General features: G+C 43.8%; 1 protein-coding gene across 3 annotated transcripts in view; it reads right to left on the bottom strand.

Moving 5' to 3' along the window:
• Positions 1-26,148, bottom strand: part of LOC137341637 (voltage-dependent calcium channel subunit alpha-2/delta-1) — a 588,942-nt gene that overhangs the window by 523,372 nt on the left and 39,422 nt on the right. For all 3 annotated transcript variants that reach the window (XM_068004938.1, XM_068004940.1, XM_068004939.1), the window contains exons 2-3: positions 13,143-13,224; positions 1,581-1,697 (exon numbers count right to left, since the gene is read on the bottom strand). In XM_068004938.1, the coding sequence (XP_067861039.1) occupies positions 1,581-1,697; positions 13,143-13,224 (199 nt within the window). The remainder of the gene's footprint in view (positions 1-1,580; positions 1,698-13,142; positions 13,225-26,148) is intronic.

Genomic DNA, 26,148 nt, shown 5'->3' with positions numbered 1-26,148 from the left:
TTTTCATGACATCATTCTTTTCTTGGTAATGATCCTTAAATGGTCACCGTTCTTTTAAACACCTGTTAAGATTCAGACCTTCAAACAATTAAATCAGATCAATACTTTGTACGAAGTACTGTTGTTAAGATTGAATCCTAAACTGTAAATTGTACTGATCCATTATGAACTTGTAATGTAAGACTGCATGTTTTGTTTGGTCAGTCAACCGTCTGACACACAGAAACCCATCACCCTGAGTAACAGTTTCCAAGCTAAACCATTAAGAGATCAGTTTTGATATAAATGCTCCAGCCTTGTTGCTCTCCTCTGCATGCCTGTAGGATCTGAATGGATCACTGTGGTGACAGTGCTCCAAGTGCATCTATCAACATCTATAATGAGAAAGGACAAATTAACAATTTGAGAGTGGACACTTTGTCGGAACTCTGATGTCGTTCGGAGGAAGGGTCTACTACTCAAGCACTGACATGCCCTTTCTCTTCACAGAAACAAATGGACCAGTTGCGTATTTCTGACATTTTCTGTTTTTATTTCAGATGTGCAGTTTTTATTTTATTTGTACTCATAGTGTAAACAAAGCTCAGGTTTCAGATTACCAACTCTGTTACACCTGCACCTCAGGAATAATACCTCTACCCAAAATGTGATATTTTGAAGTGTTATAATATTTACTAATTCAGAGACCTGAATGAGTTCTAATACCCAGGATTTTGATAAGAAAGATGTAAGTGACCTTTCACTTCAAGCCTCTTTACTGTTCTACTTTAAGAGTAGGGAATAGATAGACACAATGGATAAAACAACAACTTGCATTTATAGAACACCTTTAACGTAGCAAAACGTTCCAAGGCGCTTCGCAGGAGTGTTATCAAACAAATTTTAACACTGAGCCACATAAGGAGATATTAGGACAGGGTGACCAAAAGCTTGATCAAAGAGGTAGATTTTAAGGAGCGTCTTAAAGGAGGAGAGAGAGGTAGAGAGGCGGAGAGGTTTAGGGAGGGAATTCCAGAGACGAGGGCCGAGGCAGCTGAAAGTAAAGACTACTATAAAATGGAATCCATAAACAGGGTTACAACCCAGCACTGCCTTTCAATGTATCATTTACTCCCATAATGTAGATTCTAGGACGAGAAAAGAAATCATGTCAAGAAAATATCAGGCTAGTGAGGGTGAATACAGTTTGTGCAGACGTGATATTGGTTCACATCCAGGTATCAGTGCTCAGTGACACGTACAAAGCATTTTATCCACAACTTTTAAAGTGTAGACACTTCAATATAAAATATTTGTTGTATTTTATCAATAATCAAATATGCAGAACATACAATATTGCTTAACTAACAGGATCTCGAAATAGAATTTGAAAATTTTTGTCTTATAAGTTCTAACCATTACTATAATCTTTAACAAGCTTGCTTACATCTTTTTTATTCGTGCATTGCTCCATGTATTCAAACTAGGAAGTTGCAGTGAAAAACACTCTGACAATAGCAATCCCATCATAGTTTCTTTTAAATTATGAAGTGACCATAGAAACCCATCTTGAATATTAACAACAGAATTCCTGTACTCACCTTCAGGGCTTCCTCTTTGTTCTTTAGCAGTTTAGCTATTTCTCTTGCTGCACTTTCTACCAAATGCCGAGCATTGTTTGTTTCAACTGTGTAGTATTGTCTGTTTTTCAAGTAAATCTGCAAAAAAAATTATGAAAACCAGTTATTACAATTATCCTTTGGGTACAACAAATTGCATTCATATAGTCATAGAAAAAGACCCCTAGTCACTTCACACACATGCCCAGGAGCCCCAGCTAAATATGGGGCCTCTGCTAGGGTCAGTTTCATTTAAGTGTAGTATATTGTGATATGATTTCCTTTATTATTTATACAGTGTGTAAACAGTCTATGGGGCTGCTTCTTTGTCGTATATTTTACTACGTGTCTGTGTTTTGATGGTTCGGGGGAGTTTTGCAGGGGGTGCAGTGGGGCCCCGAATGTTCTTGGTGCTCAGGTGGTCATGGTGCCAAGGGAAGTGATAGAGAGGAGTTGGGCTGAATCTTGTTAGCATACATGTCGAGGCTGACCCTTCATCTATAGATGCTGTCACCAAAGGACAGGCAGTATTTGAGGAAAAATCACTGTCAGAAAAGCATTATTACATTCCTAACAGTAGCAGTCACAGACATGCATTCATGGTGTACACAGTACAGTATACAGGGTACATTGTGCACAACACTGGGGACGGACAAGTTTTTTTTAAATTTCAAAATATATTTTATTTCATAAAATGTAAGGATACACACACTTCAATGTAAATATCACAATTGCAAAGCAATACAAATCAAAATACAATTCAGATCGTACACACTACGATCCCAATATTACAATTCAAACACAGAACATATCTTATAATACATGGTGAACAATACAAAGGCAGGATGGCCTTACATGGTGGCCTTTCCCCATACAGCCTTTGCGTAGGCCACACCTTGCTTCAGTGCGTCCCGCAGCATGTATACTTGGACCTTGGAGTGTGCTAGTTGGCAACATTTGGTCATGGACAGCTCCTTCAGCTGGAAGACCAGCAGGTTTCGGGTGGACCAAAGGGCCTCCTTCACCGAGTTCACTGGTCTTCCAACAACAGTTGATACCTTTCTCGATGTGCGTCCTGGGGAACAGCCCGTAGAGAACAGAGTCTTGTGTTACCGAGCTCTTGGGGATGAATCGGGACAGATTCCAACGCACCTCTCGCAGTGGCGCTGAGATGTCGTACGTGCAGGAAGGATCACACTGGGAGGACCCTTCTCACCACCATCCAAGCTACGTCCTGGTGCCTGTTGGTCAGTTCCGGCGTCGAGACGTTCTGCCAAATGGCTTCGACCATCTGATTGGGAAACTGCCCAATCGGATCCACCCTCTCCTTTCCCTGCAGGACCGCCAGAACGTTCCATGTCAACCAATGTCTGACAGCCTTGTGGTCGAAAGGGTTTCTCTTCAGGAACTTTTCCACCTGAGACAGGTGGCGAGGTATGGTCCAGGTGGACAGGACGTCCTGCATCTGCTCAGTCAGCGTGGCCAGACCCAACCTTCTCAGTGTGGTGGACAGGCAGAAACTCAGCACATAGTGACATTTGGTGTTTGTGTACTGGGTCTCTACACACATCCTGAGGCAGTCACACACAAAGGTGGCCATCAGGATCAGGGCGGCATTGGGGTTCCCCTTCCCCCTTTTGTCTGGGGGCTTGTACATGGTGTCCCTGCAGACGCGGCCTATCTTGGACCTCCAGACAAAGTGGAAGATGGCTCGGGTGACTGTGGCGGGGGAGCGGCGGGTGATGGGCCAGACCTGGGCCACGTAGACCAACACCACGAGCACCTCATACCTTATCAACAGGTTCCTGCCGACCATGGAGAGGGAATGCCCTCCCCCCCACAACCCACATACCAAGCTTCTGTTTGGCCTTGCTGACCCGCTCCTCCCAGTTCTTGGTGCAGGCCTGGGAGCCCCCGAACCAGATCCCTAGCACCATCAGATAGTCAGACCTGACTGTGAAGGGGACAATGGATCAGGTCTCCCATCTGCCAAAGAACATGGCCTCGCTCTTACTGCAGTTCACTCTGGCCACTGATGCCAGCTCGAACTGGTTGCAGATGCCCATCAGTCTAGGACCGACCGCTGATCAGAGCAAAAGATGGTGACATCATCCATGTACAGGGAGGCCCTAACCTGAGAGCCTCTGCTGCCTGGGATCATCACCCCCCCCAATGCCTGCGTCCTTCCTGATGGACACAGCAAACAGCTCGATACAACACACGAACAAGACTGCAGAAAGAGGACAGCCCTGCCTGACTGCCTGACTCTCAGACTCTCACCCGTTGATTAGGATTGCACTACAGATGTCCGCGTAGAGCAGTCGGATCCAATCATGGATTCCCACCCCATGCCCTAATTTAAAGAGCACATCCATCATGTACATGTGGGATATTCTGTCGAAGGCCTTCTCCTGGTCCAAGCTGATGAGGCACATTGGCGATCATATCGCTGAGTAGCGCAAGGCTATCAGAGATCTTCCTGCCGGGTACAGCACAGGTCCGATTGAGGTGAGTCACCATCTCCAGAGCCGACTTGAGCCTGTTGGCGATGACCTTGGACAGAATCCTGCAGTCAACATTTAGCAAGGAGATGTGTCGCCAATTTCTGACTTCTTCCCTCTCCCCCTTCCGCTTGTAGATGAGGGTGATGATGCCTTTCCTCCTGGACTCTGACATGCTGCCTGCCAGAAGCATACTCCCATACACTTCCAGAAGATCTGAGCCTATCCAATCCCACAGGGCTGAGTACAACTCAACCAGTAAGCCATCGCTTCCCGGAGTTCTACTCTTCTTGAAGGACCGGACGGTCTTTGTCAGCTTGTCCAAAGTCAGCAGCCGATCCATGCCCCTCCCACTCACTATCCTCCAAGACTTCCGTGTTAGAGGACAGGAAGGACTGGGAAGTCTTGCTGTTTGTGTCATACAGCCCAGCATAAAAGGACTCGCTGATCCTCAGTACGTCGGCCTGCAAAGACGTCACCGAGCCGTCTTCTGCCTTCAGGCTGCTGATCACGATGATCTCTCTGTGCACCTTCTGGAAGAAGCAGCCCGAGCACTTTTTGTCCTGCTCCACGGAGCGGACTCAGGATCAGAAAATGATCTTTGAGGCCTTGGAGGCGAAGAGTGAGGCTTGCAGGCCCTTCACCTCTGAGTTCCTCCCCGATATCGACCCCCATTGACTGCAGCTGGAGCAGATCCTGCGTGCTTTTCTGGAGCTGAGACAATTCCTTCTGTCTCTCTCTTGCCTTCTGAACACCCTTGAGGATGAAGAACCTCTTGATGTTGGCCTTGATCGCTTCCCGTCAGTGTATCTTGGAGTCAAAGAGGGGTTTCATGGTCCTCTAACCTGTGTAATCCCTCTTTAGTTCCTCGATGTTCTCCAGGGTCAACAGTCTCACCTTCAGCTTTCATATCCCCCTGCCCAACTTCTGGTCCTCCTGCGATTGACAGTTGGCCAGTAGGAGGCAGTGGTCAGAGAACACCGGCTGGACGTCAGCGGATCTGACCTTGAGCGTTGGGGACACAAATAGGAAGTCTATCCTGGAAAGGACGGACCCGTCAGGTCTGGACCAAGTGTATCGCCGTGGCGCTTCATCGGGGTTGCTGAAAACATTGCGAAGCTTTGCGTCTTTCGCTGCTTCCATCAGATGTTTGGACGTGGTGTCCAGTATTCCATCAGCCCTGCTGGATCATCCAGCCACATCGATGATGCAATTGAAGTCTCCGGCAAGAACGATCGTCCTGGAGGTCGCCAGCAGCATCAGGAGATGCTGGAAGACCTCCAGCCACTCACTCGCGGGTCGGTGCATACACGTTGATCAGTCGGAGCAGGGCGTTCTTATACAGAACGTCTTCTACGAGCAGGTGGCCCCCTACCACTTCCTTAACCACGGTGATGGTGAACTGGCCTCCTCGCAGTAGAATACCCAGGCTCGAGGAATGACTATCGTTGGCTCGCGACCAGATCGACTGCCCCTGGGTCCACATGCATGACCACTGCCAGTAGTTGCTCAGATGCAGGATCCCGCACGCTTACAAAAACAGCAGGTCCCCCTTGACCCCGGGGAGATAGTTCAGGTACGCAGCACATCGCGTAGTCGATTTAACGCTATGCACGTTGATTGATGCGATTTTTAAAGCCATTTAAAAATAATAAAAATAACAAAAATTAAGGTCATACATTAAGCCGATCCGGGTTCTATGTTACCCTCTGTTTCCATCCCTTGGTCCAGATTCTGAATTTGCGTGGTGTGTGCAAACCGCCAGACTGCCCTTGGACTGAGGTACGAGGTCTGTCCTCCTTTGGGGGATTGTCCGCGCTCGGGATCAGTAGCGGGGTCTCGTGGGGTGATCTGCCTGTGAGATCCATGACTGGATCCATCTCCTTGGCCTTCGGTGGTTGTTCGCTCTCCGCGACTGTAGTGCTGTTCCCCGTTGCCCAGAGTTGGGGTACGTCGCTCTCCACGTCATTTCTCTCGGTGTCCTGGAGTCAGGTTGTGCTGGGCACGTCACCCCTCCCGGTGCATCGGAGCTGGGGGTTACTGTTCCTGGGTTCCTGGTGGTGTTGGTGTCACTGGTCACTGTCGCGTCTTGCCGCTTCCTTTGAGGATAACTGGGTCTTTTCTCTTTTTCCTTTTCGTCAGCCGAGGAGTGGCCGCTGTTGTCTGTTGGGGACTTTAAGAACCTATTGCTGCTGGTCCCACCTTTGGCATCAGTTCCTTTGCTGCTACGGGACTGCCTCTTTCTCTTTTCCTACATGGCCCATCCTTCTTCCGCCCCTGGCTCTACGTGCTCAGGGATAGTCTCAAGGTTGAGTGTCGGGGTTTGGCTGATTTCCTCGACACTCCCTTCCTGCTCTTTGTCCTCCTTCAAGGGGGTCCACGGTGGGGGGGGGGGGGGGGAGAGAGGGGAGGGGTCTAGCCTCCTTTGGGACAGCCACAACTGCTGCTCTCTCCTGCATCGCCTGGCCCCTCGCTGCCTGTGCATAGCTGTGACTGCGGTTTGGGCAGGTCTTGTACAGATGATGAGCCTCTCCACACAGGTTGCAGCACTCGGCCTCCTGACAGTCCAGTGTGTAATGGCCCTCCTTCCTGCAGATCATCGCCTTGCAGGAGGTTGCCTCGTGCCCGGGTTTGCCGCAGGAGCGACACACTCTGGGCTGCCCCTAGTACACCACATACCCACGGCTCGTCTCAATCGCGAAGCTAGAGGGAAGGTGAGCGATGTTTCCCTCAGTATCCACCCTCAGCGTTGCCTTGATGCTCTTCTTGCTGGTCCAGATCCCAAACACATCCATGACGGGCACATGCGGGTTGAACCTGTGGACCGTCAGCGTCCGTTCCTTCTCCAGCGGGAGCGCGAAGAGCGGCTCCACAGTGAGAAGCAACAATGACGCCTCCTTCTCCTTGAACGCCTGGAGCATCTTTAGGCATCTTGCGACGTCCCTGAAGGTCACGTTGAAGTATCCACTCCTTGGGAAGTCCTGCAGGCAGAAGATATGTGCAGCCTTGAAACCATAGGTTTTGAGAAGAACCTTCTTCACGAAGACATTTAGTTGCCATGGCGAGGTTCTTTCACCCGTTCTCGCAGTCAGCCTGACAATATTTTGCACCCCATGCCCAGGTGCTTGGGTAGCCCTTGTCGCCATTTCCACTTGATTTAGTTTTCACTCCACTGGAAAAAGGTGTTAGCCCGGTCTCCGGCCAGCATGAGGAACCACCTCTACGTCCGCAAAATTTAAACTGGTAATAGCTGATTCTACTTGATCTGGCGCGTTCTTGATCACGGGATCTTCCCTGCCAGGTGCATATTACAAGTGTTGACATTGGCGGTAGAAGAAAATTATATATTCACAGAGGTTGAACTCTTCAAAATCTGCTCCCAATTGCTAGCAGCCCACTGGCATGTCAATAGCAGTCCACAGTTTGGGTGCCTGCCAAGCACCTGGAACACACTCCATCCCATATGAACAGGGTAGCTATCAACGCTCCAGTGGCAGAAGCAAAACGCACCAGGCATTTGACACAGCAGCTGAGTAAACTGTTCCACATAATCGTAAATTTAACACCCAAATAAGACCTAGACCATAATTGTCTTTTCTGGTGCTGTACTTCGACATGTTCCTAAAATGAGGTAGTGCCATTTACCTTTGACTCCTTTGGAATGCTTCACGAAGTATTGGATGAGGACGACCATTCAGTCCATCTATTAATAGAAACCTACAATTTCACCACCCCTCCCCACCTACACTTCCCAATTACAAACTGTCTGTTGAACAGGTCTGGAGTTTTGCTTCCACTATGCCTAGATGAAGGGGAGTTCACCATTCAACATGTTCACAGATGCTTTTAAATTGTAGTTTTGTTTTTTTAAAATCAGATATGAAAACTAAGTTGTAAATTCCTCTGCTTTATTCATTAGCTTTTCACATGCAACACTTTCTGTTCACACACCAAGAATTCACATCTCTACACCAGAGAAATGGCAGCTTCTCAGTCTTACGACATTACCAATTCTGCATAGCTACTTCTACCAGTAAAATTTAAATGCCTTTTCATTTCAAGCTGGTGTATCATTTCCTTCGAGAATTGCGAGAAATCAGACATACTGAAATGAATGAAGATAAAGGATTACAGCACAGAATATGTTAATCTGTGCAGAGCGAGTTTTTTTTTAAATTCATTCTCGGGATGTGGGCGTCGCTGGCAAGGTCACATTTATTGTCCACCTGATTGTCCGGAGAAGGTGGTGAGCCGTCTTCTTGAACCGCTGCAGTCCGTGTGGCGAAGGTGCTCCCACAATGCTGTTAGGTAGGGACTTCCAGCATCTTGACCCCACAATGATGAAGGACCAGTGATATATGTTCAAATCATGATTGTGTGTGATTTGGAGGGGAACTTGGAGGTGATGGTGTTTCCATGCACCTGCTGCCCATGTCATTCTAGACGGTGGAGGTCACGCCGAAGAAGCCTTGGTAAGTAGCTGTAGTGCATCCTGTAGATAGTACACACTGCAGCCACGGGACGCCAGTGGTGGAGGGTGTCCATGGCAAAGCATGGATACAAAACCATATCCTGTTGCTGGGCACAGTATATTAGAGCACTTATAACCAGCACAGATGGAGAGTACTGTTCTCAAATCACTGGAAATGCTGGTGTCACAAATTCTTTCTGCCTGACTGCCCAGGCCTCAGCAGGAACTGATGGTAACTTCACATTACATAAAGCTCAGAGAAGCTGCAAAAAGTCTTAATTTAGAAAATTATTAGAGCTGTACAATGATATTTTCTAGAAGGAGCTCATTATTTTTAAAAAGCTGTAACAATTTGATAAAATTATGGAGAATACATTTTTTAATCGATTAATTGCCCGGAATTTGCTCTTAAAATAGCGGCAATGCTAACAGGGCTCACCGTTATTTCAGGGCAAATGGAAGAGCAACTTCCGGCAAGTGCACATGTGCAAACGTGGAAATACGGAAGTTGCTCTACCAGATGCCCAGCTCCTCCGAAAGCTGTGCAGGAAGGACATCTCGCCGGCTGACTTATTGGTGGAATGAATGGACCAGCGCAAAGTTGCTCTCCTGTCCAGCTGGAAATGAACTAATCCTCACAGAAAAAGGTTTTTTTAGGTCTAAGCTAACTTTTAACAGCGTGGTACATTTTAATGATTGCCAAGCAAGCTCTCTAGCACTGAAAATTAACTTTTAAAAATGTAGAGTCTCATTCCTTCCGATTTTAATTGTTGCTGGACATTTAAAAAAAAATTTTAAACGTTTTCTTTCTGTCTCTTTTATCGCTGTCTTTTAATTCAATATTTCTTACCCTCCCTTTATTTCACTTCCTCTAACTGATTTTACGTTGAATTTGCTGTTGTAGCTTGCACTTCCCGGTTCTCACTCTATTAAGGATGCTTCAGTCTCATTGGTTATGGGGACAGACAGCTCCTTGTCCCGCTCACACATGCCCAGGAGAGAATGCTGCACTTTTTCCGGCTCCCCGTTCCAGCAAGTTGGTGCCCAAAAGGCCATGGATAGTTTGTGGGTAAGTTTAAATCTAACGAGTGGCAGGTGCCGTTTGTTCATCACTCAGCGCAAAATCCGAGCAAATATGTTATGCTGCATACAGGTCAATCAAAGTCTCATGTACTAAATAAATGCCAACAATTGTGGGCGGTTTTAATGCAAGTACAGTACCTCAGAATGGAATTTGTTATATTGTATTTATGTCAAATGTATACCACATGGTTCCGCTGAAGAAAGGTCTAAATTGACAAAGTTAATGGTTACAGCCTTACTATGATGTAAGCCTGCATGCCATTACAATTTTATATAACTCCTTGTACATACTAAGGAGTGAGCCTTTTGCTTCGTGGTAGCATTCCTGCCTCTGAGTCAGATGGTGAAGGGTTTGGGCCTCACTCCCGACTGGAGGCTAACATGTGATCTCTAAATACTAGGTTGACATCCACCAGGGTACTCATGTCTGGATGGAGTGATCACTGGCTCAGTGGAAGTATTCCTGCCTCTTGCGTTAGAAGGGTTGGGTTCAGGCCCCACTCCGAACAGCCCTCCGGCGAGCAGAGTCCAGAGCGCTGGCTCTGAATACTAGGTTGACATCATGCAGGAATACTTGCATCTGATGGGTATGGGTGGCCCCCCCATCGTAAAAGGCAGGTGGGGCTTGGTTGCAGCCAATATCGAAGAAGGTACTCCGAAGATTAAAAAAACTGTGAGGAAGGCAATGGGAAGCAACTACTCTTCCCTGGAACTTTGAGATGGTATTGTCTATGTCATAGATCCATCTTTTATTTTATAGTATTTTTTCTCTCCTTCAGGTCCCTCATGTGGCATTCCACCAACTAAAGGACGAACAGGTGACCGGCTCCCAATATTGCTCCATATCAGCAGCTAGGAGGGGTGTGAAATTAACCAAGTGATCTACCTCCCATGACCTCTCTTGTAAAGGAGCAGTAAGCCTCCAACCACTCAGCATCTCCATTGCGACCAAGTCAAAATCAGGAATGACTAGATGGGGAATTTGGGTACAGCACCTAACTCTCCACTCCACATTAATCTCATGGGCAACCTTCTATAGCTTCTTTAAACGATGATCAGTTGCAGTGCACTTACTTGCACTCCAAGTCAGTTTTTTAAAGTTCAACAGAGCTCAAATATTGTTTAGTACATACAGATTTAGCCACAACTAAGAGTTGCAGGCAGAATTTTCTAAGGGGAGAAAGGAGAAATTACAGGGCCTATAGAGGTGTCGCAGAACTCTATCACTGGCCAGACCCGATTCTTTGTTTCGGGGATTTTTGTAATACCACAGTGTTTTTGACAATTGAAACGAGTTTCTTTTTTTAAATGATAAGTATCATTAGTAGTTTCCAATTGTCAAAAATTGCTAATAAGCAGGGAGTGACAGTCAGAGTTTAGCCCCAAAATGATCAAGTTAAAATGAATCATTTTCAATGAAAGCTGTCTGAAATTAGTCATTTTTTTTTAAGCAGGGACTGTTGCTGCAATTCTATACAGAAACTGATTGCTTTGGCCTATTAAAGGGAGCCAACAAACATTGCATCTGAGAACTGTGCAGACATTGATAATATTACAGCTCCACACCTTTGACATGGTCCAACAAAACAGTACAAGATTTCCAGCTAAGTCTTTACTTAAGTAAAACATGTAGACTTGCTGATCTCCTCAACGGTTCTGCTCAAATTATTTTGTTTTGTCATCCTGGGGTAAAACTAATTACGTTAGGAAACTATGAATAGAAGGGAAAAAAGGCAAAGTTACACTTATTTTTTTAAGTGATAAAAAAAATGGAGCTACTGAATAGTCAGGTATGGGTTTCTTTCCCTTTCCTCACACAGCAAGTTCCTGATCACAGCTGTACTGTGATGGAAGAGGGAAGCTATTTACCCAATTGCCCTGGACTACGCAGAGGATAAATTGGAAGCAGTCCAAGCTTAATGTCTCATGGTTGCTGCAGGAGCAACATGTTACCTGCCCATTCAAGTGAGCAGGGTGTGGGATTGTGGGTTAGGGAACCCAGGAGTAAAGGGGAAAGAAGGAACCATTTTTACAAAGGTAGAAATTTAAATGGCATTTTAACAAATCAATGCAAATGAGATTGTATTTTGGAGAACAAACATTAGATTTCCTACCATTAAAGTTGTCCTCGTTCCTTGAAAGATGATCAAGCTCCATATACTAATAGGACATGGTCATCATCCCAGAGGGGAAAATCAACTAAGTCTACTTCAGATCACTCCTCAATCCGTCAAGTGAGTTTCCCCTGCTTCTTCTGGATTACACCATCAGTTTGTTGTCCATGGGAGGCAACATATGGATTTAAAGTGTAAACATTTTACCACTAATATTTACTAAGCTGATATTCTTTAGGTTTATAACAGATGTCAGGAGAATAAGTAACCAGAAAGGGTTAGCAGCACTCAACACAAATCCTAAAGATAGATTGCAGGGTTGAGGGACTTTAGTTACGTGGATAGACTGGAGAGGCTGGGGTTGTTCTCCTTGGAACAGAGACAGTTGCAAGGAGATTTGATAGAGGTATTCAAAATCATGAAGGGTCTAGACAAAGTAGATAGAGAGAAACTGTTCCCATTAGCGGAAGGGTCAAGAACCAGAGGATATAGATTTAAGGTGATTGGCAAAAGAACCAAAGGTGACATGAGGAATAACTTTTTTTGCACAGCGAGTGGTTAGGATCTGGAATGCACTGCCCGAGGGATTGGTGGAGGCAGATTCAATCATGGCCTTCAAAAGGGAACTGGATAAGTACTTGAAAGGAAAAAATTTGCAGGGCTACGGGGAAAGGGTGGGGGAGTGGGTCTCGCTGGATTGCTCTTGTATAGAGCCGGCACAGACTCAATGGGCTGAATGGTCTCCTTCCGTACTGTAACTTTTCTATGATTCTATGGTAGGAACTAATAATCAAGGTTGGCCCAAACAAAATTCAGGCACAGCTAACTGCTCAATGGAAGATACACAAGAACTTGTGGACTGAAACTACAAATCAAAACTTGACAATCTTAACAACATTTTGGGAAAGTAAAACTGTCTTTGAGAAGTAGACAGAAATCAATACAGAAACTTTTCTAGTGGGGAGAAAACAGATTTCCTGTCTACAACTGAATAAAAAGGGGAGCACACCCACCCAGTTGGTGGGAGGAGGGATCACCTAAACATTTAGGATGTGATTTCCTTAAAGGGGCAGTGTCCCAGGTAAGTTTTCTGCCAACCACCCCCACCCCCGTGAAATGATGACAACATCCTATTTACATAAGGATTAATGCAAAAAAATAAGACACTGGGGCTTCAGATGTATGATAAAACATTTATTTTAATCTTCTAAAACTTGTTTTAATAATTTTCTTGTACAAGAGATTATGTGTGGTGGGGAGCAAAATTAGCTTTTATTGCCAGAGGGCACACTTCCATAATGCAGCCAATAAAGGCATTGAGATGAATGGCAGGTGCACTCTCAGAGTTTGGGTATCTGATGCCAGTTGTTATTACCTGTTCCAGCTGATCCACTCCGCTAGACGTACGTACCAACTTCACAAGGTCCTCCTTCATTTTCTCTGCCCATGACCGTATACTGCAAGAAAAAAGAATAGATCAGTGGCTTGTGGCTTTAATTGTCACAAGTGTAAATAAAAGCTGACATATGGGGGGTGATTTTAAACCCCAAGAACGGGTGGGTTGGGGGCGGGTGGGAGTTGAAAATTGTTGTTTTTGGAAAATTTTCGGACTTTGCATTCCCAGTGGGAAGCCTGTACTTTTACGCACTGACGTTAAACCTGGAAATAAAGGCGGGTTGCGGTCGCGACCCAAAAAACAACTATTTGCAACTCCCACCCACCCCCAACCCACCCGTCCTTGGGGTTTAAAATCACCCCCATTATCTTTACAGAAACTCTCTGCTTGGCATAATCAAATGTAAGGGATCTTACAACACCAGGTTATAGTCCAACAGTTTTATTTGAAAATCACAAGCTTTCGGAGCTTACCTCCTTTGTCAGGTGACCTGACGAAGGAGGTAAGCTCCGAAAGCTTGTGATTTTCAAATAAACTGTTGGACTATAACCTGGTGTTGTAAGATTCCTTACATTTGTCCACCCCAGTCCATCACCGGCATCTCCACATCATGGCATAATCATGTTAATGGCATTCAGTAGGATCCCAGCTTTTTCGAAAGAATGAAATTCTAAACGTAAAAATTTCACCCCTAATATTTATTGAGCTGCTATTTTTTCATTTGATCTCTTTTGTATGTATATTTCGCATACAGGGTAGTGGAAATCTGAAACTCCCCAAAAGGCTGTGGATGTTTGGTGAATTGAAGTTTTCAGGATTGAGATCAACAGGTTTTTTGCTCAGTAAGGGTATCAAGGAATATGGATCAAAGGCGGATAAATGGAGTTGAGGTACAGTTCAGCCATGATCTAGCTGTATGGCGGAACAGACTCGAGGGGCTGAATAGCTTGCTCCTGTTTCTATATTGGCACGGATTCACCTAGAACTGTATTTTTATTCTAACAGTGTTGTGTTAATGTCTTACAGTAAAAGTAATTGAAGGAAAATGTACAGAATTTTTAAATGTGAAAATATACACCAAGAACAGATATAATTTACACTTAAATAGAAAGGCTATAAAAGAAATGTGTGAGGTAGCTCTATTAAAGACGGGACTCACTAATTGATCTAAAATTTCCCCCTTTTCACAAGGCAATTCAGAGTTCTTACTATAGAAACAGAGTGAGCCTTTGGCTTAGTGAGAGCATTGCTGCCGTTGAAGTCAGAAGGTGAAGCATTTGAGCCTTGCTCCAGAGAGCCCTGGCGAATGGAGACTAGAATATGGGGATAAAAATTGGTAAGCTGTAAAATAGACACAATGACAAATTTAGCAGTGGGAGGGCCTGCACCCAATCTGCTCATGCATTCAGGCCACTGCCCAATTTTAAGCATCGTAGATGACTGCCTAAAACAGGCGCTAGGCCCCCTTCCATATGTTAATGAGGGGCCTAACAGCTGCCTAAGGATCACTCTATGAAATTGGTGAAGCAGGAGCTGGGCCTCAGGATTTTTCACCAGCGAGGCAAGCGGCTCGATATTCAATGGGTTGGGTTCAGGCCCCACTCCAAGCAGCACCGGTGAGCGGAGGTCAGAGCACAGCTCTGAATACTGGGTTGATGTCCAGCGGGGGTACCTGCATCCGATGGGTGCACATGGCCCCTACATTATAAAGGATAGGTGGAACTCTTTAGCCTTGGTTCTGACTCACCTAGGAGAAGGTACTCCAAAGATAAAACCATGAAAGGCAACAGAAACCACTTCGCCTACCCTTCCCTAGTAAGTAGCTCAAGAATCCCATTTGTGAGACTTAAGTTGGGACATGCCCTAAGACAGAACACAACCGATAGATGAACAGACTATAGAATCCCCTCATAAAACAAGTGCTTTGGATGAAAGCAAAAGGACAGTGTGTTGGAGCAACAAAGGGCTGTGCTCCCACCTCCAGATGTGTGAGGTCTTCATTTGGCCTGCACTGTCCCATTTGGAAGGGTTCGAACTATCCATTGCACCACAGGCAGAGAGTGAAACATCAGCAGGTGGAGTTGCCCTGATTGCTTTCCAACATCTCCTATTGGCTAGCTCAAGAGATTGTGGGCCGACATCCAACTCTCAGGCTTCCACCGATACTGCTGTAAAAAGCTGGAAGAGGCACCAGCGACAAGATAACATTATCAAGATTAATTTAATAAAAAAGGAAAAAAGGGTTTATCATAAATTTAGTGGTTGCTCTATTAGCAAAGGAGTTATAAAATCTAAATTTGATATCAGGATTTCATGCTTAACTAAAACCAGGTTTTGAAATGACAGAAATAAAAACAAAACCAATTTTTTTTAATATTCTGAACGACACTGAGGCAAAACACTCATCTGACACCTATATGACTGTGAATTATAATCACAACTGGTTTTGCATCTTCAGGTATCAGACTTGGCTCACTGGTAGCAGTCTCACCTTTGAGTTAGAAGATTATGGATTCAAGTCACTTTTACTAGGTTTTTATTTCCCGATATCTCGAAACTGAATGCTCAATTCTCATGCTATGGTGGGATTTGAACTCCCATTCTCTAGATTATTAGCCCAGGCTTCTGGGTCACTAGTCCAGTAAAATAAGCACTATGCTATCGTACCCAATGCATTCCTCAGACTGTGTTTGTAAGTCGTTAATTACAGAAGCAAACACGCATTCAAGACTCAAATGGGAAATGTTCATAGGGGAGGTGTCACCTTCAACAGCCTGCTCTAAAATGATTGCACTAACACTACTCCATTAGCTGCTGGGGAAAGTTTGCTAAGGCTACAGGTCAAATATTTGCAAAGAACATTTCACTTTTCATAATTAAAAGTTGCTTTGTTTTACTATCTAAAATTAAACAGAAAAACTAATGGAAGATGCAATTAGTGTTGCAATGACATCGTTGTATCATCAATCATATCACTGCACTATCCTTATTTTACTAATCTAACAAACTGCCCATGGTATGATTTTTTTACCCAATGATAATGCCCCATTAAGACAGCAAGGCCCAGATTTTCCGCTAGATTGCGTTGGCTTTTTCAGCGCAATCCGGCCAAATCGGCTCAGAATATCACGGAATTTTGAGTTACACCAGCCATAATTTGCACCCAGCATAATTCGAGTTTCCGCGATCTATTGTGCCGGTTAAAAGAAAATTTGCTGAAACTAGCCCCGCCCACAAGACTGGCCACACCCCCCCACCCCACCCCCAGCTCGTATCAACGAGGTTATTGAGTTTCCATCAATTGCGCCAGCCTACAGCCGTTCAAGGAGGGTTTTAAAATTAAACTAGTTTTCTTAGGCCCAAAGGCACTAGTCGGCATGGTTTAAACATTTTAAAATAGTAAAATGTATAAATTTACTGAGAAACTGACTAGTGTACACCAATGTAAGTAAGAAATGCTTCAATATAGTTTTCTCGAGTCATTTTTATTGAGTTTAAATCAGGTTACTCACAGCCAAAGGACTGGACAATTTTATTAAAAATGCTTATTTTTAGTGATAAATCCATTTTCAGCTGTATTAATAAAACTGCACCAGGTTACCACTCTTAAATACATCAATGAATAATTTTGATTTAAAGGAAGAAATGTTTACGCTATGTTAAGTTGCCGAATTGCGCTGATCCATGGCAGATTTTACGTTGTGATTATGCGAATGCATTTTAGCAGAAACATGGCATAAAATGCGCCAGCGCAATTTTTGGGCGCAATTTCCACGATTGTGCCCAAAGTAGAAACTCCAGACCCAAATGTTTTATCTATTTGATGTGGAAGACTAGAAAAGAAACTTATCGTTAGATGAAGTAGGTCAAAAAATCCTGTCTTCTTTATATTTAAAAAAATTATATACAATATGTGTGTGAAAAACATTGCTGAGAAAGGTAAATGTAAATTAGGGCCTACAATCTTCTAAACATTCTTGCATGGGAAAATGCAGACACAGGGAACTTTAATTTGCTAATCCTAGAAAAAAAAAATTAGTCAGTACTAAAAATACAGAATGCTTCCTTGGGGAAAAACAGTTGTCCTAAATAATGCAGAGAGTCGCATTAAACCAACTGCATCGCTAGAACCATCGAACATTTTGTACGCAATGTTTCTTTTTACAAAACATATAACTGGGTTTCTATAAACTGCATTATTTCTTCTCAGGACTGCCCCATGGCAGGGATTACTTTACATTTCTGTGAAAGTACAGCGACTGAAAATCAGCAGCCATTCCAGCGAACTTCCACCTTTACTTTAGCGGGTATTCATCAGAATGGCCAGAGACTAGGCCAGGACTCAGTTTTCCTGGCCTACTGCCAGGACTTTCAGGATATCCCTGTGGGAGTGGAGCCTCTGCCTCTCGCTTACAAGGCCACTAATGTAAGGGGGCAGCGCCAGAAGTACAGACTCTAAAGATTGGAGTTCCCACACCCGGGCCTACTTAGGGACTTGGCATATTATGGTCGCTGTTGGTACACCTAGACCAGGAAAACTGGCTGACCAACTGGTGAAAGTGGGGCCAACCTAAGGTTCCAGGACAGGATCATGGAAGATAAAACATTTTGTTTTCAAAATTATTTTAAGGCACCTCCCTTTTGAGGGCCATGAGGAAATCTAGAATTTTCTTTTGATGGGGACCTGACATTCCCTCCAGCCCTGGGCACTTATGCCGGACTTTCTGGCATCTTTGGTAGTAGGGACACCCTAGGTGCACCTCCAGTCCATTGAAACCTTTAAAATTGTGGGATCTCCCCATGACCCTTTGAACTTTAGTGGAGTCACTGGCGGATGTCAAAGATGAACGCATCCTGGCACTTAGTCCACAACACCCCAAGGATTTTCGGGCCACAATCTCTGCGATGCATATATTGGCCTGTAGCAATAGAAACATCTGGCAAACGAGAACAAGACACCTAAATCAGACAATGTCTTTGGAGTTTTTTCTCTTGTTGACCATTCTGCCAGCGGCATATCAATACATCTTGCAGTATTTTAATTTAATAAATGGCACACCGCATGTTATAATATCACATTCATACAAGTGGGCCTGAACGGACATAACACAGCCTCATCAGTCCTGTTGTGCAGGTATCACTGCCACGGAACGAAGACTTCTTGCTACCATCTGTGCAGCGTATTAAAGCAACAGAATCTCACAACTGCTCGAATTTATAGTCAAAGTTATTTTGCAAATAAACTAATTTTCTTTAAAGAGGTATCAATGACATAATCTCCTCCCTGGCAGTTTTTGGGAGCCAGTGGTAAACTGACTGCCTACCTGGCAATCACAGTAAATCCACTACTGCCAGTCAGACAAACTCCTTATCATGAGTGACAGCGGGAGCTGCCATCCAGACTCAGGAAGGAATGAGGTTCACAGCAGGCCACTTGTGTTTGTATGGATCTGTTTTCCATTTCTGCTTTTTTTTCTCACCATTGCTCCCATCAAAAGAGTCAAGATAGAAGCTGTTTAGTTCCTGCTATAACTGTCTTGATCCATTACACTGGGCATGTCTGGCCCTGTGCATGGAAGTGGAGTCCCGTCTTCAATGGGGGAGAATTCTCATTGCATTTGCAACATTTGTTAAAATAAACACATGTAGCATCAAAATCCATCTCCCCTCCCACCAATTATGCCTCGGCAGCCTGCCCACCGACTGCACACTGACAGCCATCAACGCGCTTGGAATTGCACTGATTTGCATTCCTATCTTAATTTTTTTCTCCTCATCCTAGGGACTGCAATCCTGCTGGGTGAGACCAGATGGGTTGACTCATCTCCATACATGAATCAAAATCCTAAGAATAGGAACTGACTTGAGGTGCAGTGAAACACTGAAATCATTACAGAAATAGTAGAAATTACAGCAAGTTATAAATAAAAGAAACCTACCGATATAAAAAAAATGAAATTCTTTCTAATTTAAATTATATTCAAAAGATAGATACAGATGAGGGAGGCCATTTAGCCCATCTTAGCTGACCCATCCAGAATGAAGGACCTATATTGCCCCTAGGATGTTATCTAATTGAATGCTAAATGCGTCTAAGATCTTTGTCTCCACTACCCAGAAGACCATTTCAAGTAATGATTACTCTTTGTGTGAAGGAGTTCTTCCTGGCATCTGCCCTACACTTTTTCTTTCACAAGTTTTAACCTAAATTCCCTTGTTCCAGTATCCTGGCATACCTTGAAGTTGTGCTCTAGATTAACTTTATCTATGCCATTTAATAGTTTGTATACTTGTATAAGGTCTCCTCTCTGGTGCTTCCTTTCAAGACTAAAGAGTGCCAATTTTTCTAGTCTGTCCTCATAACTCAACCCATTTGCGCAAGGAAATAGCCTTCTAGCTCTTCTCTACACAATGACTTGAATGCTTCCCTTATGTCTTGGTGGCCAAAACTGAATGTAATACTCAAGGTGCAGTCTGACCAGGGTACTATATAGTTTTAGCAATGACATTTTCTGACTTATACTCAACCGACAAGTAACATAATTAGGCTTTGTTTATTGCTGCTCTACAAAGATTTGACATCTCAATCCCCACTCCAGAGACTTGAGCACATAATCTAGGCTGACATTTCAGTGCAGTACTGAGGAGGTGCTGTCTTTCAGTTGAGATGTTAAATTAAGGCCCCATCTGCCCTCTCAGGCGGATATAAAAGATCGCATAGCACTTTTCAAAGAAGAGCAGGGGAGTTCTCTCAGTGTCCTGGCCAACAATTATCCCCCAGCCAACACCACCAAATAAAAAAAATGGTCATTTATCTTATTGCTGTGTGCAAATTGGCGAACACGTTTCCCTACATTAAAACAGTAACACTTCAAAAGTACTTTATTGACTGTGAAGTGCTTTGTGACATGCTGAGGTCATGAAAGGCACTATATAAATACAAGTTCTTTCTTCTTTCCAAGTGCTGACTCTCGTAGCATACCCAGGCCCGTTTCTGCTTCATCTTTAGCTATTTTTACACCATCCACAGTATTCTTGTCAAATCAATTTTTCCTGCCATCACAGGGGATCTTGCATTTATCGAAACTTCTCTTGCGTGACCCTGGCTGCTTCGTATGTCTTGACAGTTTCCCCAACCCCAGTTTGGTACCATCTGCAAGCATGGCCAGTTTGGATTTCTATACCTAATTTATAAATCTTGTTTAGGAACATGCACTGGTCTTAAAAGTATCAGCTGTATAAAAACAGGACAAATAGGTTCTTCCTGCTGCATACCATGGTGTTAGCCAGAAATGTGGCTAATCACGAGAATATTGACAGATCCTTTAGGAATAGTCAGGAAACATACGTGAGCTTTACCCAGCCAAAATAAGTTACATAGCTAGAGAAACAAAATAACAGGATGAATATCATTTTCCAATACTGCACTTATTTCTATATCATGATATTTTTTGAGTAATTTGAACAGGTATAAATCAGGTCAGGTGACTCAAAGGATTTTTTCTTTAAATCCACAGTGCCTGGTCATTGAGCATTCATTAAATACATAGACTGTTCAAAATGTTGCACGGTATTCATCTGTAGGAACATAGGAGCAGGAGTAGACCATTTAGCCTCTTGAGCCTGTTCCGCCATTCAATAAGATCATGGCTGATCTGCGACCTCACTCCATATACCCGCCTTAGCCCCATATCCTTTAACACCTTTGAGTAACAAAAATCTATCAATCTCAGATTTAATTAACAATTGAGCTAGCATCAACTGCCATTTGCAGAGGAGAGTTCCAAACTTCTACCAACCTTTGTGTGTAGAAGTGTTTCCTAATTTCACTCCTGAAAGTTCTGGGTCTAATTTTTAGGCTATGTCCCCTAGTCCTAGACTCCCCAACTAGCGGAAATAGTTTCTCTCTATCTACCCTATCAGTTCCCCTTAATATCTTGAAAATTTTGATCAATTCACCCCTTAATCTTCTAAATTCCAAGAAATACAACCCTACTTTGTGTAATCTCTCCTCATAATTTAACCCTTGGAGTCCAGGTATCATTCTAGTAAATCTACGCTGCACTCCCTCCGAGGCCAATATATCCTTCCTGAGATGCAGTGCCAGAACTGAACACAGTACTCCAGGTGTGGTCTAACCAGGGCTTTGTATAACTTCTACCCCTTTATATTCTGGATGACCTCACACTCGCCTACATTGAAATCCATTTGCCATAATTTTGCCCATTCACTTTAATCTATTAATATCTCTCTGTAATTTTATGCTTCCATCTACACTGCTTACAATGCTGCCTGTCTTTGTGTCATCAGCAAACTTGGATATATGGCTCTCTATCCCATCATCTAAGTCGTTAATAAATATAGTGAATAGTTGAGGTCCCAACACTGATCCCTGTGGGACATCACTAGTCACTTCCTGTCAATTTGAGTACCTGCCATTATCCCCACTCTCTGTCTCCTGCCATTCAGCCAATTTCCTAACCAGGTCAATAAACTGCCCTCAATTCCATGAGCATCAACTTTAGTGAAGTCTTTTATGAGGGACTTTATCAATGCCTTCTGGAAGTCCATATAAACCACATCCATAGACATTCCCCTATACACTACTTTAGTCACCTCTTCAAAAAATTCAATCAGGTTCATTAGGCATGACCTACCATTTACAAATTCATGCTCTCTCTGATCAGCTGAAAATGTTCATGGTCATCAGTCACTCTATCTTCAATTATAGACTCTAGTAATTTCCCAACATCAGATGTTGGGCTAACTGGTCTATAATTCCTTGGTTTCCCTCTCTCACCTTTCTTAGACAGCGGAGTGACATGTGCAATTCTCCTATCTAAAGAAACTGTTCCTGAATCGAGAAAACTTTGGAAGATTATAGTTAGGACATCTGCAATGTTCTCACCAACTTCCTTTAAAACCCGAGGATGGAAACCTTCTGGTCCTGGGGATTTGTCACTCTTTAGTGCCATTATTTTCTTCATTACTGTTAATTTGCTTATGTTAATTATGGTGAATCCCCGTCCCTGATTCAAAATTCATTTTCTTAGGGTATCCGGCATGCTATCCTCTTCCTCTACTGTAAATACTGATGTAAAGTAATTATTTAACATGTCCGCCATTTCCTTATTTTCATTTACAATATCACCATTATCAGTTTTTAAGGGGCCCACATTATGACTTCAACGTATCCAACATGTTTCATCAATGTAGATACTCCCCCCCCCACCCCACCCCTACTGGAAGTGTCTAGTCCTATCTCTTCTTAATCCCAAGTATCAGGATTTCCATATTTCTGCACAACGATTCTGCACATTTTGAGGTCAGTTTTCACTTCTATCGCCTGGTGTTAATGGCCTCAAAATGGGGTCATTGGCCATAACGCCCCGTTAACCCTGACAAAGAGGCTGCCGACATTTTGAAAGGGGCCTACCACTGTGCGCCCAAAGCTCCCATCTGTCTCAGGTGGTGGGCTTTTTAATATGCAAATCGTGGTCCTCCAACCCCCGATTGCCATTTTAGGTTGGAAGTGCTCGGGTCGTGCACCGTGCACACTCCAACCGATTGCATGGGCGACAGAGCCCAAGAGGTCCTACCAAGGTAAGTTTGGAATTATTTTTGTGGGGCCCGGAGGAGCAGGAGCTGGCAGCCGGGGAAGCCTTATACTGGGAGGCCTCAATCCGGCAAGATGCATCGGGCTGCCCATTTGGTGCCTGCGGGCCCGATGTTAATGATCATCAGTTGTACAGTGGGACATTCATAATAAAAATTAGCGGGCAGTTTTTTATTCCCACCCCCACCATTTTGAGCAGATGTGGGGCATCCACAATATATCGTCGTTCCTTCGTCATCGCTGGGTCAAAATCCTGGAACTCCCTACCTAACAGCACAGTGGGAGAACCTTCAGCACACGGACTGCAGCGGTTCAAGAAGGCAGCTCACCTTCTCAAGGGCAATTAGGGATGGGCAATAAATGCTGGTCTTGCCAGCGATGCCCACATCCCATGAACGAATAAAAAAAAAGATGGAAAAGGAAAATTAGATAGGGGACTAATCCACTGGCTCTCCAACACCCAATGCCACTTCTGCGATTTCACACCAGATGTGACATTGGGCGTTTGATACGTCCAAATTTGGATGGGATATTATAATTAAATGCAAATGATGAGAATAAGTCATATGATTTATTGGTCAATATGTGTGCCTTAGCAGCACTGGCCACTAGGATCATCATGTTTTCCTGGCACGCACAGTTGCAATAGTGAGGGACTGGGGACTTAAATTATAACGTCACAAGGGAATGCAATCGATCACAGGCCTGTGACTTTTACATTTTTAGAAAAAAATTAGAGGCCTCTTCAGCTGCCCCAAAGACCTGGCACAGCAATTTCCTTTCCTCCCCCTCCCTCCTCTCCTCTCCACCCCCTCCCCCTCCCTCCTCTCCACCCCCCCCCCCCCGCCCCCCACCAATTTGAGTTCCCTGACAGAGGCAGGAATCCGCCGGGAGTCCACCTGTAATATTTAAATAATCTGGATCCTAGTAAATAATCAGGCAGCAAAGGGGGAAATTCTGCTCCTAAGCGTTTCCAATGCTGAAGTGATACTCTATATATAAGGAATGATGATAGTTTGCTGCAATATAAAATCAATGGCTGCACCTTACTTATGGTATCATGGCACTGCAGTCTGAGTCATGCAATACAATCACGGGTGCCTGATGCCAGGAACCTTTAATGCCCAAATTCCCGAGTGATTTGTGGTGAAAAGTACATTTGGGCATATTACACATACTGTACAATAAGGAATTCAGGAGCAACTTATTTACTCAGAGAGTGGTGAGAATGTGGAACTCACTACGACAGAGAGTGGTCAAGGCGATTAGCATAGATACATTTAAGGGGAAGCTAGATAAACACAAGAGGGAGAAAGAAATGGAAGGTTGGGCTGAATTTTCTGTTTCTTTGCTGTAAATTCCATGTAAAACATACTGACTTGTATGAAATGACTGTGACTCACTGATTGACCATGACAGAAGCAGCCTTACCTCTCATTCAAGCATCAAGCCCACACTCTACCTCTCACTCACTGACCAGATATGAGCCTGATCCGAGTGAGACAAAGGTAACCATCTCCCACTGCTCCCCTTGTCAGCATCAATGAACACATACAGAGGTGTGTTTCCTGGTCAAAAACCATCTCATGCTCAGGATGATATTGATAAATTGCTTGTGTTTCACTCTTATAGCTTATAATGTCACCTGAAACATTCCCAGTGTTGCTGTCTTGTAAATCATGCACCATTTCATGATCTGACAACATAAGTGGATGGCCTATGAGTTTTTTTACCAACCATCTGCCCAGCGTAAAAGGCAATGATGTGACCTTTACACCAATACGACCAATATGCCATCTTTTGCATTATTAAATTGAGTTATAAACCACATAAAATATGTAAGAAGGGATCATTTATAATGTTGGTTGCTTTAGGCAGTACAGACTGAAGTACAGTAATATAAACAGCAATAATATTTGCACTCAATAGCCATTCGCTTTGAATTAAATACAGCTACACAGATCTACGTGTAATTAGTGAAGTTAGGATGACTTCATTTCAAGGATCTTTCATGTGACATCTCAGATCATAAGAGGAAACACCAGCAGCTACAAATATTTAATATATGTGCTTATATAGTGAATCTACCATTACCAGCTTAACTTTAAAACCAATCATCCTGTTATTTAGTTTTCAATGTATCAGAGGAGTTAATTTTAAAGATCAAGGGATCAACTGAGCTCCACAAAACTGTACTTTTCAACTTTATTCTGTGCTTTGTTTTTTTTAAAAAGATGCCTTGAATTTTAAAAGATGCAGATTGATTAAACATGAAGGGCATTTTAAAAAGAACTACGTTTTTTGTTGTTACATTTCACCCGCATTTTTCCCCTTCCTCTTGTGAAGGTGTTAAGTTCCAGCAGTACCGGTGTCCCTTCAGTATCTCACCTAAGTGGCCTCTCTTCACCGTGAACCTGAACAGTGAATGTCTGGAGGCTCTTTTGACCACAGGGATCATCACAGCTGAACCCAATCCTGCCTTCATCTGAAATCCACAAGGACACAGCTTCCAGCAGTAGTCACTGGATAACAGTCAGTGGCAGGAACCCGAGCTGATGTTATCCCTCCATAGTCCAAGGACACCAGGGCTGATTATACCTTCTGTACTACTGGTCTGGCTGGCCTCAGCACAGACCCAGGATTTAGTCTGTCAAGATCAGAGAGCTACCTTCAATGCAAGTTCTTTCTTTCTTCCTAAAATAAACTGTTAGGAGAAATCCTGAATTTGATTACTTTTATCCATTTTTACACATCAAAACTTACATTGTACAGTTTTCACTTGGGGTGCAAAAAGGGTGTGAATGTTATTGATGAAAATCATTGTACTGCAGCATCAGTGTCAATGTATAGTAAACACCATCTTATAGGCATTTTTGTTATTGTGAATATTTATTTACATGAGAATATACACTCGAACAGATTAGACTACAATTAATGCTTTAGAGACATGGGGTATAGCATAGAATTACAACATGGAAACAGGCTGTTCGGCCCAACGAGTCTATCCTCCACATGAGCAACAGACCCAATCCCATGTGCCCACTGTTCCCATATCCCTTTATTCCCCTTTCCTTCAACCACCTATCTAAAACTAGTCTTAAATGTTAACATGAGCCCCGATTTTAACTCTTCCGGGGGGCAGGTAAAATGACTTAACCACTCCTTTCCCGCCCTGATCTGACCACCTGCAATTTTAAATTTCAGGCGGCAAGGACACATGCCCCAAGCCAGTGAGGTCCTCTTTAAATATGCAGATCAGGCTCCGATGCCATCCGGAGGACTGGGTAGGGGAGAACTGGTGGCTTCCTTGCCAGGCCAAACCTGCTGGGAGCTGGAACGAGGAACAGAAGATGCCCAAAAAGATAAGGG

Source organism: Heptranchias perlo, chromosome 24, assembly GCF_035084215.1.
Source record: "Heptranchias perlo isolate sHepPer1 chromosome 24, sHepPer1.hap1, whole genome shotgun sequence".
NCBI classification, from domain to species: domain Eukaryota; kingdom Metazoa; phylum Chordata; class Chondrichthyes; order Hexanchiformes; family Hexanchidae; genus Heptranchias; species Heptranchias perlo.
The sequence above is the reverse complement of the archived record's forward strand: the minus strand, read 5'-3'. Positions and strand labels throughout refer to the sequence as shown.